We start from the raw sequence: 16,218 nt of genomic DNA, 5'->3' as shown, positions 1-16,218 counted from the left end.
ACTCCCATTTTGTGTTCCTCTATTGAACCTTGATGTTCTTTTGATTCTCTGTCCAATGAAGGCTGAACATTTTGATGATGATAACACAAGGAATGTTTTCCCTTCACCAACATTTATAAACCATTAAATTAATTTTTCATTCTCCACTTATTACACTAGAAGAGGACCTCTCAAGTCCATTCTCTAATTAAAAAAGATACATGTACGTTTGATCATATCTTTCAAATTTTAAAGCTGGAATGGATCTCCCCATTTTCCAAAAGAGGAAAATAAGACCCAAAGAGACTTTCCCAAAATAACACAACCATCTAGTGGTAAATCCAGAATTAGGCCTCAGAACTCCCACTCCAAGCCCAATATTCTTATGACAATTGCCACATTTTCCCATTACCAAACCTTTTAAAAATCAGTTTGTTAGAAAGCAATTTTATTTATGAACTTGATATCAGAAATATATCCTTGAATCTAGAGTGGCATGGTTTAGTAAAGAAGGTGCTAAACTAGGGGCCAGAAAACCTGAGTTTGTGATTCTGGTGTTGTCACTAACTTCTTGGATGATCCACATCCTCAGGTGATCCTTTGACTCTCTCTGGGTCCCAAGTCATCAACAAAAATGTAGGTCTTGGGCAAGGTAAGCCCCAAGATCCCTTCCAGCTCCCAATTATCTCCAATTGACTCCAACATTCAATAAATTATGGGTTGGCAAAAAGTTTTTGAGGTTTCTGTAATCTATTATCCAGTTTATGACTTTGGGGAAACAATCATTAGTAAGGTCTAGACTAGAGCCATGATGATTGACTAGGGAAATTTTGATGCTAGGAATAGTCTGCTGAATTGAAAAAATATCTGAATGAATTAGATGGTTACAGCAATGCTCATTTTCAAGTCCTTTGTTATGATTTCATACATGAACCTTGAATAAGAGGTTGAAAATAAACCTTGACCTGTGTTATTCCATTGGTGGTGAAGCAGATATGATGATTCTTCATACAAAATTGATTCAACTCAATTCAATTAAGCACCTTTCATATGCCAGGTAACTGTTCTAGGTACTAGGAATTCAAAGACAAAACTGAAAGTAGCCCTTGCCTTCGAGGAGCTTGAATTCTTCTGAGAGCAGAGGAGGGAGAACAATATTTGGTGGGTAGAGGGATGTCAGAATCAGAAAAAAAAAAAACTCCATGTAGAGGATTCTGGTTCTTTTGGAGCAATATGAGCAGAACTTGCTGCTACTTTACCAATGAGGGCTCATCAGCTTTGCTGTCAGTCAAAAAACATTTATTAACCATGCAAAAGACAGCCTCTGCCCTAAAGGAGCTAACAGTCTACTGGAGAGACAATATACAAACAATTATACTCAAGCCATAAACAGAAAAAGATAATTGATCAGGGGAAGACACTAGCATTAAGAGAGATCAGGAAAGGCTTTCTATAGAATGTGGGTTATAGTCAAATTCCTTTGGAAATTTTCAAGAATCATGATCTGATGACGCTTGGTACATTTCTAAAATGTTCTGAATGAACAGATTAAGGAAGATTTGCTTTTGTACCCTGTAGTTTAATGTATTCGCCAAAAATTCATGTCACTACATTGACTTTCCAAGACCTTATGACCAACCATCCATCTATTGAACAAGTATTATCAAGTGCCCCTTGCACAGTCTATTGAGGGGAAAAGGTGAATGTATACAGAAAACAATATAAAAAATAATGAAAGATATTTACCAAAGGATGACACTAACAACTACAAGTAGTCAAATATTTACTAAGTGCCTACTATGTACCAGGCACTGTACTAATCACTGGGAATGAAATGAAAGGCAAGGAAATCCCTTAGTATTCTTTTTTTTTTTAATTTGAGCTTAAAATTCTCCATCTCATTATTGCCAACCCATTGAAAAGACAGACAATGCATCAATTGTACATGTAAAATCATGCAAAATAAATAATTCCATATTAGCTATTTTGCCAAATCAAAAACAAGAAAAAGTGGAAAAAATATGCTTCAATCAGCACTCAGATTCTATGAGTTCTTTCAAGAAGTAGATAGCATTTTTCATCATGGGTCTTTTGGAATTATTTCAGATCATTATTACAGATTACAATATTACATTATTACAGATTACAAGTCTCTCATGGGTGATATTGCTATCACTATGTACAACATTCTCCTAGTTCTGCTCCCTTTACTTTGCATTAGTTCATACAAATCTTCCCAGGTTTTTCTGAAACTAAACCTATCATTTCTTATAATATAATAGTCTTCCATCACAATTTTATAGCACAACTCATTCAGTTATTTCTCAATTGATGGGCATCCCTTCCATTTCCCATTCTTTGCCAACACAAAAAGCTGCTATGAATACTTTTGTACTTATAGGTCCTTTTTCTTTTCCTTTTAGCTCATTGGGATTTAGACCTAGTAGTGGTATTACTAGGTCAGAGTATACATATTTTTATAACCCTTTAAGCATAGCTCCAAGTTGCCCTGCAGAATAACTGGACCAGTTCAAAACTCCACCAAAAATGCATTAGTGCCCCAGTTTTTTGACATCTCCTCAACCTTTCTCATTTTCCTTTTCTGTCATATTAGCCCACCTGGTTGGTGTGAGGAAGTGCCTCAGAATTACATTTGCATTTCTCCAATCAATAGTGATTTAGATCATTTTTATATTGATAGCTTTAATTTGTTCTGAAATTTTTCTGTTCATATTTTTTGACTATTTAGCAATTGGAGAATGGAACTTATTTTTAAAATAAATTTGACTTGGTTGCCTATATTTAAGAAATGAGGTCTTTATCAGAGAAACTTGCTTTCTTTATTAATTTTGGCTATCTTGGTTTATTTGTGGAAAAAAAATTGCAATTTCATGCAATCAAAGTTATCAGTTTTCCCTCCCATGATTCTCTCTTTTGTTTGGTCATAAACTCTTCTCTTATCCCTAAATATGACAGATAGAATTTTCCATATCCCCTAATTTACTTATGATTTCACCCTTTCGGTCTAAATCATGAACTTATTTTTTATCTTATCCTGATTATATGAGATATTGATCTTATATCTAGTTTCCGTCAAACTGCTTTCCAGTTGTCCCAGCAGTTTTTGCCAATTAGCGAGTTCCAGCCCCTACCGATTTGGATTTTTGAGTTTATCAAATACTAGATTACAGTGGTCATTTACTATTATGTATTGTGTAACCTAATTTATTCCAATTATTAATGACTCTTTCTTAGCTAGTACCAGACTGTTTTAGTGATTGTGGCTTTGTAATACAGTTTAAAATATGGTACTTGTAGGCCACCTTCCTTCACTTTTTTTTTCACTGATTCCCTTGATATACTTGACCTTTTGTATATCCTAAAATGAACATTTTCAATCCAACAAAATTTATTAAACACTGGTTACAAGCAAGGCATCATGCAGATACCTACGAGGGTAAAAGAACAAAAATGAAATTATTCCTACCCTCCAAAGGCTAATTAATATTCCATGGAAAGGAATACCACATATACACATACTACAAGAACACCTGAAGGGAGGAGGGCAATGGAGATACTGAACAGTAACTTTGTTGATATGAGGAACTCACCTCTTTGTGAAAAGATTGAATCTTAGTTGCCTAAAGGAAAAGCACATTATTAAATGAAGGAATCAGAGAAAGATTCACAGAAAAATAGCCACCTGGGTTGGGATTCTAGGGAAGATGGAGCTTGTGGTAGATGGTAGATGATTTCTTTCTAAACCAAATTTCAGCTACATTGCTTCCCACTTTTCCCAGCAGTTCTTGTCAAATAGGACACTGGTTTCCAAGTAATCTATACAGTGGGATTTATTGAACACTGGGTTATTGAATTGGTGGTTGCTGATTTTAATCCAATCTGTTTCATTATTCTTCAACTTTTTAAAATCAGAACCAAATAGTTTTTGTGATTACCAAATTAGGAGTTTGATTCCTGGATGTATTTCCTTTATTCCCACTTTTTTAATCATTTCTTTTAGATTTTAAGCCTTTTGTTCTTCCAAATGCTAGTACAGAAGCAGGTAGATGGAAAAGCACCAAAGTCAGCAAAACTGAAGTTCAAAACCAGCCTCAGACATAAGCTTTGAGACACTAATCAAATCATTTAACCTTTATTTGCCTGTTTCCTCAGCTGTGAAATGCAAATAACACTAGCACCTACCTTCCAGGACTTTTGTGAGGATCAAGTAAGATAATATATAAAGCACTTAACATAGTGCCTGGCATATAGTAGGCACTTAATAAATGCTTCTTTGCTTCCAAATAAATTTTCTCTCTGAATTGCCTAGAGTTTAATCTAGCCAGAATCTAGCCAGGTTATTTCCTAAATCATATAGACTTTAGGTGAAATCTTAGTGGTGGTCTTTGGACCAGGTTCCCATTGTTTTCCACATTGAATGAAGTTGAACATTGTTACAATGTTTTTAAATTATTGTGACAGTGCTTTGGGGGAAAAAAAGAAAATTAAATGCCCTCCTTGCAGAGCTAGGAATTGGTTTAGCCACTCTAGAAAGTAATTTGTAACTGGACCCAAAATATTACTAAACCCAGAGATCAAAGGAAAGGGAAAAGGATTCTATTCACAATTATATAATAGTTCTTTTTGTTGGAGCAAAGAACTGGAAATTAAGGGAAGACACTCTTTAATTGAGGCATGCCTGAACAAAGTATGTTATTTGAATGTAATGGAATATTACTTCACTGTGAGAAATGATAAAAAGAATAGTGTCAGAAGAACCTGGGAAGACTGATATGAACTGATGAAGAGTGAAATAGGGAAAACCAGGAGAATTCTTTATACTATAATAACATGTATAAATGAATAGCTTTGAAAGACTACAAGAACTCTATCAACACAATGACTGTGATTACAGAAGACTAATGATGAAGACTGACCAATTTCCTAATAGATAAATGAGGGACTAAATATGTGGAATAAGATATGCTTTTGAACCTGGGCAAAATGGAATGTCTCCTAACTAAATTTGATATAAGGATTTTGCTTTCTTAATTTTTTTTCCAGAGTAGTGGGGTATGGGAAAGAAAATAAATGCTTGTTAAATGAAAATTCTAATTTAAAAACAAAAAAACAAAAGTTATTGTGACAATGAAACATTAATGAAAAGACATGGGAAGAATAAATACACTTTCTTTAGCTTCATGTCAAAATTATTAAGAATACAGTAATAATGCTCCAGATGATTTCTTGAGCCCTGTTCTAAAGAAACAATGATTGTTAAATTGGGGTGTGTGTATGTATATATGTAATGTTATCACTATCTTTGTCTCTAATCACAGGTTATTAAAAATCCATGAGGACCAAGTATTACAAAAAATCATGAATGCACATATATTTTTTTTGGTTTTGTTTCTCTCCATAATCTAAAACTGTATGTTTCCAGTAGAACTTATAAGAATGCAACGTGGTACAGAAATACAGTAAGGCTGATAGTCCTAGGGAAGCCATGGCTTCATTACAGATGGAAAATATACAAATTGGTCAACATTGCTGGTATTCTAAAAACATACAACATTGACAAAGTTCAAGGAGACATTTCTCTCTAAAGTTAAAATAGGCCAAAAAAAGGCCTTTGGGAGTGCATTTATGTAGCACTTTGAGGATGGCAAAGCACTTTAAATAAGCCATCTCATTTGATCCTCATGACCTTATAAGTATTATTATCATCCCTATTTTATAGATAAAAAAGCTAAAGATTAGAGGGGTAAATGACTTATCCAGGGTCACATAGCTAGTGTGTCTGAGGTAGGGTTTGAACCCAGGTCCCTTCTTGGGTAAAGAACAGAGCACAGTCCAGGAGAGCAGGAGCCACATCTTTCCTTAAATCATACCACCTTGGAAGCACAAAAAAATCAACAGATCCCCAGAGCTAACTATGAAAACAGCAGATGAAAAGCCTGGAGCTTGGAATGGTGCCTCCTCCACCCCAGGAGCAGAGCCCAAGTTTAACATGAGGTTAAAAGTAAAAAAAAAAAAATAGGTGGGAAAAATGAATAATTTTTTTAAAAGGACCTGACCATAACAAGTTACTATGGTGAGAGGGAAGATAAAGACACAATCTAGAAAAATGCAATATAGCAAAGCAGCTATAAGCAAAGAAAACTGCAAATTGGATAAGAACCCAACAAGAATTCCTGGAAAAACTTAAAAAGAATTTTTTAAATCAAATAAGAGATGTGGAGGAAAAAATGGGAAAAGAAATGAGAATGATACAAGAAAATTATGAAAAAAATCAACAGGTATGTAAAAGAAACATAAAAAAAATACTAATGAAAAAACACCTTAAAAAACAGGATTGGCCTAATGGCAAAAGAAGTACAAAAAATTCACTTAAAGAGAACTTCTTAAAAAGCAGAATTGACCAAATAGAAAAAGAGGTACAAAATTCACTGTAAAAAATAGAATTCTGTAAAAAAGTAGAATTGGAAAAATGGAAAAGGAGGTACAAAAGCTCACTGAAAAAAATCACTCTTTAAAAATGAGAATTATGCAAGTGGAAGTTAATGCAAGAAACAATAAAACAAAACTGAAAGAATGAAAAAAATAGAATAAAATGTGAAATATCTCACTGGAAACGCAACTGACATGGAAAATAGATTGAGAAGAGATAATTTAAGAAATATTGGTCTACTTGAAAGCTGTTATTCGGGAAGAAAAAAAAAAAGCCTAAACATAATATTTCAAGAAATTAGCAAGGAAAACTGCCCTGATATTCTAGAACTGTGTTGGTGAACCTATGGCATATGTGTTAGAGAGGGCTACTCCCCTCTCCCTCTCCCTGTGCACCTGAGGACATTTCTCACATGAGCTGCCCCTCTGCCCAGCAGCCCAATGGGAGCACTTCCCCTTCCCCTGTCTTGGGCAAGGGTTGGGGGAGGGTGGCACATATGCAATCTGAGGGTTGCAGTTAGTGCAATTGTTGAGAGCCATAGGATGTTGAGAGCCTTTGGAGAAACAGGGTCAAAATTAGGGCCTGTTATCCGGATTCCCTATGTGACCAATCCAGGCTGAGGCAGTCTTTGTGTGGTCCTGGTCACCTGAGCCCTGAAAAGCTCTGGTACCAGCAGGTAGATTAATCCAAAAACAACTTGACCCCTCCAAGAGGCTATTAGGAGTCATTTAGAGAAAGAGTCGGTAATAGATGTTTTATCTGGGTCCCATTACAAAATCATTGGCAAGTAAAACTGTGTGTATGGTTTTTTTCTGCACTGCATGTCAGATGCAGATAGAATGGGCCATCTAAGGTAAAAATCTGAGGCTCCTCTTTTGACTCATTTTTAGATCCCCACATTTTCTCAATATTCTTATTGGAAAGCTTTGAGTCCATAACCAGACCAGCAGCTACTGAGTTAACAATTCCTCTCCTTGACAATTAAGAAGCCTGAACCCTAAAAAATATATTACTTAGATAAAGACTGGAGCCAGACAATTTAGTCCAGACTATCTGACCAGGTGCAGATCTGTAAATTAAGGCAGAACACAATTAGTAAACATCTCCATGAAATTTATTTCTGCTTCCAGAATTATCCCCTACTAATTGGTGGTTGGAATTTGGCCCTTGTTCTTGCACCCATATCTCTATTTTTTAGACTTTAATGGATTGTGTATGATTTGTAACCCCTTCACAGCTGTGACTCTTTCTTTGTGTTCTTTGTTTGAAACCAGTATAAAATAAAGTCCAAAATCCCATAGCGTTGGATCAGCATGGGCTAACCGCTAGTTTGGCTGTTCTCAGTTTCTTTTTCCTGCCTTAGCAATCCGACACCATAAAACGCCACTCAGAACCCTTACCATATAGAGCTGGTCCTCTATAGGCAATCAGTCTCTAAAAGGTTTGATATCACTTATCTAGAACCACAAAGTAAAACTGAAATTGAATAAATCCACTGATCATCTCCTGAAAGAGTTCCCAAAATGAAAACTCCCAGGAATACTATAGCCAAATTCCAGAGCTCCCAGGGCAAAGAGAAAATATTGCAAGCAGCCAGAAAGAAACCATATTATCATGGAACCATAGCCAGGATTACCATTAAAAGAGCTTCCACACAAAAGAAGCAAAAGATTTGGAATGATATTCCTGAGGCAAAAAAGCTAAAATTACAACTAAGAATAACCTATTCAACAAAACAGTATAATCCTTCAGGGAGGAAAAATGGATATTTAATGAAATAGAGATTTTCAAGTACTCCTCATGAAAATACCAGAGCTGAGTAGAAAATCTGACTTTCAAATACAAGAATCAAGAGAAGCATAAAAAGGTAAATATGAAAAAAGAATCATAAGGGAATCAAGCTTAAAATGTTTATATTTTTATATGGAAAGATGATGCTTGTAATTCCCAAGAATTTCATCATTATTAGGACAGTTAGAAGGTATATGTATGTATGTGTATAGACAGAGGGCATAGATGTGAGTTGTCTAGGAAAGCAAAGAAAGGAAAGGGGGAAGGAGGCAAAGGGAAGTGAGAAGAAGAGAGGAAAGTTTTTTAATTGTATGGTAAAATGTATTTACATGTAATAGAAAAAAATAAAATTAAAATTAAATGTAAGTGTTTTCATTTTAAGAAGCATCTATGGCTTTTGGAAGAACTTGTCACTCAATCCCAAGAAATAGGTTAATTTATCATCTAATTATTAATAGCAATACATAGCTTATTGGCATGCTTTTCAGGATCATTCAGTTTGAATTCCACTCATAGGTGATAGAGTGAGCCATTTATCTGGGTCTTTATCCCAGATCCTCTGACTCTTAAATTCATCCCACCATAGGCACTTACCCCTAATGCCAATAATTTCCCTCTACTCCAGGCTCTGTGTGATACTGCTGACTCTCCTCTTTTATACTATCCTCTCTTGGTTTTCAGGACACCACTCTCATGATTCTCCTCCTGCCTATAAGACCACTTCTTCTCAGTCTCCTTTACTGGACCCTCATTGGGATCATACCCTCTAATTGTAAGTATCCCATGGGGTTCTCTTCTGGGCCCTCTTCACTTCTCCCTCAATATGAACATAAAATGGTGCTAAGAATACAGGTAAATACTGGCACTTTGGTGGATCCATTACTTCACTTCATTTCCCCTCTAATCCATTTGGGTCATTGCTGCTCCCTTCCTCTTTAGACTCTTCTATTGTTCTCCTTTTGCCCTTCACTGTTTCTGTCCCAGGGATAAAAATTCCTAGGTTGTATACATGGTTCCTTATTATTAATCTCTAAGTTTCTTGAGGATACAGACTTCTCTTTCAACCTTGTATCCCTAGAGCCCCTATACAGTTTCTCATATATCTCAGATACTTAATAAACTCCACCAAAATCCATTCCACTATTATGCCTCAAAAGAAATGTTATCTTAGAATTATTTTCACCATTTTTTTCTAACAGAAAATATACAAATAAAACACATATTTTGTAACTTGGAGACCTAGCTCTTAAGCCTTTGGCTAGAGTTGGGAAAATGTTATAATTACCAAGATTCCAGTTTGCAAGGATCTGAGCACTTAGCCATGTATAGAATGTTGTAGTGAAATGGTGGTGGAAACTCTGGGTGGGAATCACAAGGAGGGAATTACTTTCCAGAAATTATAATATGTATGAGAAATGACTGTTGAGCCATAGTCTTTTTCAAAAATGACTTTTATTTAATAAGTGATGTTTCTTTTCTTTCTCTTCATCTTCTCCATCTCATAGTGTTCAAAACACTCTTTAATAAAAGTACATGAGAAAAAATTTAAACCAAATAAATAGATTCTGATAGTGTCTGCAAGCAATACCAACAATTCTAGCTAATGGGAAAGACAAGCTTTTTCCTAAGGGTGAACTTAGGTTGTGGCATCTGTTTCCCTTTGTTCTTCGGATCAATTTTTTGGCTTACTTCAGAGTTTACTTCTGTCAGGATGGTGAGAATATCATTTCCTCTGAAAAACACAGAGTATCACAAAGGAATTAACTAAGTTATGAGTATTACTGCAGTAAACTGGGGAAGGACTCCTATTCATAACCCTGTGATTCCCACATGGTCAGTAAGATCAGTGGAGACACATGGCCATATAAGCTAATGGTCAAACTGCTTTCCCTTTTCCCCAGTACCAGTACCTCAGGAAAGAGTTGGTTGGGGCATTAACATTAGAATATTTTTTTTCATGTACATGATCTCTAATGTTGCCTTTTAGCTCCACAATATTTCATACACTAAGTCTTAGAGTGACACAAACCTCAGTTTCCCTATTAATGGGATGAGGAAAAGGGCATTTGCCATGGTAGATTTGCCTGAAAGCATTGTGCTCTCACTTCTTCAGAAGGCACACAGAAAATGTGGCATACTTAGGGAAGAAAGGATATTGTTATCTTATGTCACCCTTTTCCACCATAACATAAAGTATTTTCTCAGTGACTGGGTAGATATCAGGATTGCAAGGTTGGATAAATAGGTATTTAGAGGTGAGTGCTTTGGGTAGGCTAGTAAGAAGAGAAAGAAGAAAGGTTTGAGAAGGTCATAATTACCGAAGACATCCTTCCTTCAGATTCTTGCAAAGGGATTGTATGTACCAGGTCCCCTCAATTGGGTGTCGGTAGGAGATATGATTCTCTACAGTTGCCATGCCAAGCAGAAAGTCAGCCTCATTTGGAATGCATCCACTCTGAAATGATGTATCTACTTCCAGAGGTTCTCTTTGCTGTTCAGAATCTGTTTCAAGGGTGATCCCATACTGGGTGGCCTTGCCTTGACAAGCTTGAATAAAGAATACTTTGGGTTTACCAGCAAGAGATGGGCAATTGGAACCAGAGAAATATGATGTCAGATCCCAGATGGGCACTTCTTTCCCATCAGTGCCATAGATGGTGCCTCTATTCCCATGAGATAGGAGGCAGCAAACAAAGCAATCTTTGCTTTCATGGTTCTTGTCTTTGAAGGTCTTTAGGACCAGGCGTATCTCTACTGCTGTAAGATCTTGAAAGGGCTGAATATCAAAATGAAGCTCCTCAAAGATATTTTTCAGAGCCTCTAAGAAGGGAAACAAAAGAAAACAGTGAAATAAATCAGTGGAATAAGAGTGAAGGCAAATAAGAATTTGAAAACAGAAACTATAAATCACATCCATTAAGTGACTGCCTGGGACCCCCAGGTTATGGGTACTTGGGCTTAACAAAGACACCAATGTCCCAGAACTGGGATCAATAAGAAGGGAGGATGAGGATCATTTTGATAAACTGGTCTATTATAACAGATAGTCTGAAAAACCAAACTATTCATTAGGGTTATCCCATAAAGAAAGAATTAGTGGGGTCATATTTCATTTATCTTTAAAACCTATCATTGGTAGTTATCCAAAGGAATTTTAAAAGGTCATTCAACAAGCATTTAATGGTTTACTATTAACTAGAAGTTAAGTGACTTGACCAAGGTCACATATCTACTTGAACACAGATCCTCTGACCCTCAAAACTACTCCACCACAGGCACTGACTCCCAGAACCAACTCTTTTTCTCTCCTCCAGTCCCTGTTTTACACTATTGATCACCACCCCCTTCTACTTGATTCACTCCTAGTTCTACTCTTATCTATCTGACTACCCCTTCTCAGTCTACTTTGCAGGATCCTCATTCAGATCATGTCCTCTAATTGTAGGTATCCCATAGGGTTCTGCCTTGGGCCCTCTTCTTTTCCTCTCTTTATACCACTTGGTGAGTTCATCAACTCCCATAGATTTTATTCCCAACTCTACACTCAAATCTATCTATCTTGCTCCAATCTTGCTTCTCCAGGTACCTTTCAAAAAATCTCAAATTAGATGCTTAAACTTAATAGGTGTCCCATTTCCCTGCTAAACTCTCAGCCCTCCTAACTTCCCTTTTACTATTGAAGACAATAGCATCCTCCCAGACCCCTGGTTCTCAACCTAGGTATCATCTTGGACTCCTCACAATTTCTTAGGTCCCCATCGCCAATCTGTTGCCAAGTTCTGTTGATTTATCTCTGAAGCACCCCTCAAATACTCTCCCTTCTCTGATATTGCTGCCACTTGGTATGAGCCCTCATTTCCTCATATCTTCAGACTATTAAAATAACCTCCCCATTTAAATCTACCCTCCATTTAGCTACTAAAGTGATTTTCCTGAAGTCAGATGTCACCCCCACTCAATAAACTCCAGTGAACTCCCTGTCATCTCCAGGTATATCACAAATACAAAATACCTCAGTGAGTGTGCAAAGCCCTTACCCTGCGCCCTATCCCTAGACCTTCCAGTAGTCATATGAGGTCAGTTTAATTAATTTGGAATGAAGGATGGACTGAAAGGCAGGTTATGGTAGTACAAAGGAGGGCAATCAGGAGGAGGGGAGGGGAAATAGTGTAACTATCCAAGAAGTGATCTGTATACACCCCAGAGAATCTATCCTGTGGATAGGATCTGGGGTGGAGGGCAGGGAGAGAAAGAGATCAAGGGTGGAGACCCAAGGTAGGTTCTAGAAGAGGGGAACCATGAGAAGATTGACCTGTGGGCAGTTTTTCCATGACCTAAAGTTATAGCAAGGGGATTGAATTTGCCTCTTGGTGGGTAAAGAAGTGTATTCTCCCTCTCAATCTCCCCCATTAACCTCTAATGCTCAAGAATTAAGCCCTAATTTCTCTATATCAGTTATATTGATGGATAAAGTTGATAGAATGGAGACAGAGGTGTAAGAATAGGGGAAATAGGACATGTACCACACTGGAAGGTCTTAATTTGTTACAGAAAAGCTAATAATTGGTTGATATCTCAAAATTTCTCACTATTAATGGCAATGGCAGGAGAGCAATTTGTTTCTTTTTGACACCGTGAAGTTTAGGAAAAGATGTCTATTAATTGACTGGATGTGGAACTCAGGACTTTAAGACTCTAATTTGAAGACTCACTTATGAAGAATCATACACAGGACTTAAAGATGGAAAGGACCTCAGGGATCATCTGGGCTGGCTATTACTTAGTTAGCCTATACCATGGCGACTCCCTTGTCTAGGGAATATGTAGGCTGAACCTCACTTCTATGAGAAAACGCCTTCAGAGTTGGGATTTAGCAGATAGCAATCTAGGTTAGGTATGAGCAGCTAAGGGACGCAATGGATAGAATGCCAGGTCTGGAGTCAAGGAGAACCATCTTCCTGAATTCAAATCTGGCCTCAGACTCTTACTAGCATCTGACCCTGGGCAAGTCACTTAACCCTGTTTGCCTCAGTTTCCTCATCTGTAAAAAGAACAGGAAAAGGAAATGGCAAACCACTTCAATACCTCTGCCAAGTAAATCCCAAATGGGATCATGGAGAGTCGGACATGACTGACTGAAAAATTACTTAATAACAACAAATAGCTTTGAGGTCCTCCTACCACTAATCGCTAAAAGCTTTGGATCAGGGATTCCTGACTTCAGGTGGTTCAGATTCTATCATACCTGCATCTTCATTAGTCCCAGTCCTGTCCTTCAGGAACTGGTGCTCAGGCCGTTCTAGCCGAGCTTTTTGGAAGTCAAAGTTGTTGATGATCAAGCAGTATCCCCGAGGTCTGCTGCTCATTTTGTAAACATTTTCCTAGAGGTGAAAAATAAAGACAGAAATCAGACCTCTTACTCTTTGAGTCCCAGGTTAAACCATTCATCCAGAATTTCATTTGGAAAACAAAAAGACTGAACTAGATGACTTCAAAAATCCTTTTTCCAGACTCTAACATGGCTTTTCTCTTTTCTCACCCACATTCCACATTCTTCCCCAAAAACTGATCCTGCTTCAAAGCTATCCAGGGCCATTCCCCTCACTTCTGTTTCCTCTCCATCATTGCTATCTTTGTGCATCTAACTATAATGCCTCATATGCACTGAGCATCATGCAGATTACAGGACACTTTTGGCTATATATTAAATAAATTAGGAGTGTGATGGAGCCAGCTGAACCATTGTTAAATTTTCAATGTGAGGCTATATACCTTGGAAATTGGCAAATATTACAAATCAGGGTTTGATTTCCTTTTTTATTGATTGTCTAGACTTTCAAAAGTGATGGACAAAATGTTAAAAATGTGGATTACATTTTTTTTTTAAATTTTAAACCCTTAACTTCTGTGTATTGATTTATAGGTGGAAGATTGGCAAGGGTAGGCAATGGGGGTCAAGTGACTTGCCCAGAGTCACACAGGTGGATTACATTTTAAAAGTGTGCTCAGTGGGCATTTTCTCCCAGATTTATTTGCTGTTTTATTATCTAGACTTTAGAGGGGACAGCTAGATGTTATTGTGGATAGAATGAAAGACCTGGAGTCAAAAAGACTCATCTTAGGGGGTAGCTGGGTAGCTCAGTGGATTGAGAGCCAAGCCTAGAAATAGGAGGTCCTAGGTTCAAATCTGACCTCAGACACTTCCTAGCTGTGTGACCCTGGACAAGTCAACTAATCTCCATTGCCTAGCCCTTACCACTCTTCTGCCTTGGAACCAATACACAGAAGGTAAGAGTTTAAAAAAAAAAAAAGAAAGAAAGAAAAACTCATCTTCATGAATTTATCGCTGTCCTCAAACACTTATTAGCTGTGTGACCCTGGGCAAGTCACTTAACTCTGTTTACCTCAGCTTTCTCATCTGGAAAATGAAGTGGAAAAGAAAATGGCAAACTACTCCAAATTCTTTACCAAGAAAACCCAAAGTGGGGTTGTAAAGAATTGGACAGGACCAAAACGACTGAGCAGCAAATTAAAAAGTGAGGATCAGTGTGTTAATAATGCTGGTTAAACTTGAAAAGTGTATGAAGTGAAGATTTTTTTTTCCCTCCAGAGAGTCAGGTGTAAAACATTTACCAGCACACCCCTGCCTACCACACACATATTTTTTTATAGGCACTTTCCGGGGATAATGCTTCTAGAGATATCTTATGTTGGCCAAGGAGGAGATACTCTTAGGTAGGATGATCCTGTAGCATGTAGACCAGATCCTGTTCTATCAAATACTAGGGTTATGAGAAATAGTCCAATTAGCCCTACTTATCTGTTCAAAAGGGTGCTTGCATGCTGAGTTCAGGACATTGACTGCATGCCCAAAAGGGACATTTGGCACTTAATTTGTTTGCAAAAGAAAATGATAGGGGCAGCTGGGTAGCTCAGTGGATTGAGAGCCAGGCCCAGAGACCTAGGTCCTAGGTTCAAATCTGGCCTCAGACACTTCCCAGCTGTGTGACCCTGGGCAAGTCACTTGACCCCCATTGCCTACCCTTACCACTCTTCCACCAAGGAACTAATACACAGAAGTTAAGGGTTTAAAAAAAAAAGAAAGAAAGAAAATGATAGCTGCCTGCATACTAAGAGGATAAAAGAACTAATTGGCTAATCCAGAATTTTGAACGCTTCCACACTGAACAATGGAAGTAGAATCCGTGGGCCCTCCAGGGCTCTGAAGAACTGACTAAGTACATTTCTTGTATCCAGGCACAATGGAGAGAGGCAGGAAACTTTGCTTTAAGCCCTGCCACCAATCTCTGATAACTCATCTTGAATGCTTCCTCACTGTGGACAGGAAGAAGAGGAGATCTGGAGTACTCTAGCTATCCAACATCTCTGCCTTGAGTCTCAGTGTGCACAAGACTTCTGTCTCTGTTCACCCAATGACTATGAAAAAGGACAACAATAATGAACTGTGTGGAGGGGATTGGGGAAGGATGAGAAGGATGAGGTGAGTTAGGGGTACAAATATACCTTTTCTCCTGCAGAATCATACACTGCCTGAAGTTGACTCATTGTTTCTTCAACTAAAAGCAAGCAAGATACAACTAGAATGAGATGGACTGAAGAAAAGAAAAATGCAACATTCTAGATACATCTAGTATGCTTTTCAAACTGACAAGGGATTCCTTTGACCAGTTTTATCTTAGGCTAATAGCTTACTTCTGACACCCAAAGGTTCATACTGACCCTAAGAAATTATCCATCTTTCAAGGCTGATTCTTGAATCATTAAAAGAAAAAAAATGATACTGCCTTTTTTTCTTATCCATATTGCCAAAGGAAAGTCCATATTGTTCATAAGAAAGGTTTTAATAACTCCACTAAGGAGTTTTAAATCTGAGGAGGGAGGGAGAGAGAGAGAGAGAGAAAGAGAGAGAGAGAGAGAGAGAGAGAGAGAGAGAGAGAGAGAGAGAGAGAGAGAGAGAGAGAGAGAGAGATATCTGA

The 16,218-nt window shown here is 37.5% G+C and overlaps 1 protein-coding gene across 1 annotated transcript in view; it reads right to left on the bottom strand.

The window, feature by feature from the left end:
- Window positions 1–9,654: 9,654 nt before the first annotated feature.
- Window positions 9,655–16,218, bottom strand: part of LOC123242697 (caspase-8-like) — a 37,687-nt gene continuing 31,123 nt past the window's right edge. The window contains exons 6-9 of the mRNA XM_044670640.1: window positions 15,746–15,798; window positions 13,467–13,602; window positions 10,540–11,041; window positions 9,655–9,953 (exon numbers count right to left, since the gene is read on the bottom strand). Of these exons, the coding sequence (XP_044526575.1) occupies window positions 9,818–9,953; window positions 10,540–11,041; window positions 13,467–13,602; window positions 15,746–15,798 (827 nt within the window). The 3' untranslated portion in view covers window positions 9,655–9,817. The remainder of the gene's footprint in view (window positions 9,954–10,539; window positions 11,042–13,466; window positions 13,603–15,745; window positions 15,799–16,218) is intronic.

Source organism: Gracilinanus agilis, chromosome 3, assembly GCF_016433145.1.
Source record: "Gracilinanus agilis isolate LMUSP501 chromosome 3, AgileGrace, whole genome shotgun sequence".
Lineage (NCBI taxonomy): Eukaryota > Metazoa > Chordata > Mammalia > Didelphimorphia > Didelphidae > Gracilinanus > Gracilinanus agilis.
This window is presented reverse-complemented; position numbering and strand designations above follow the sequence as displayed.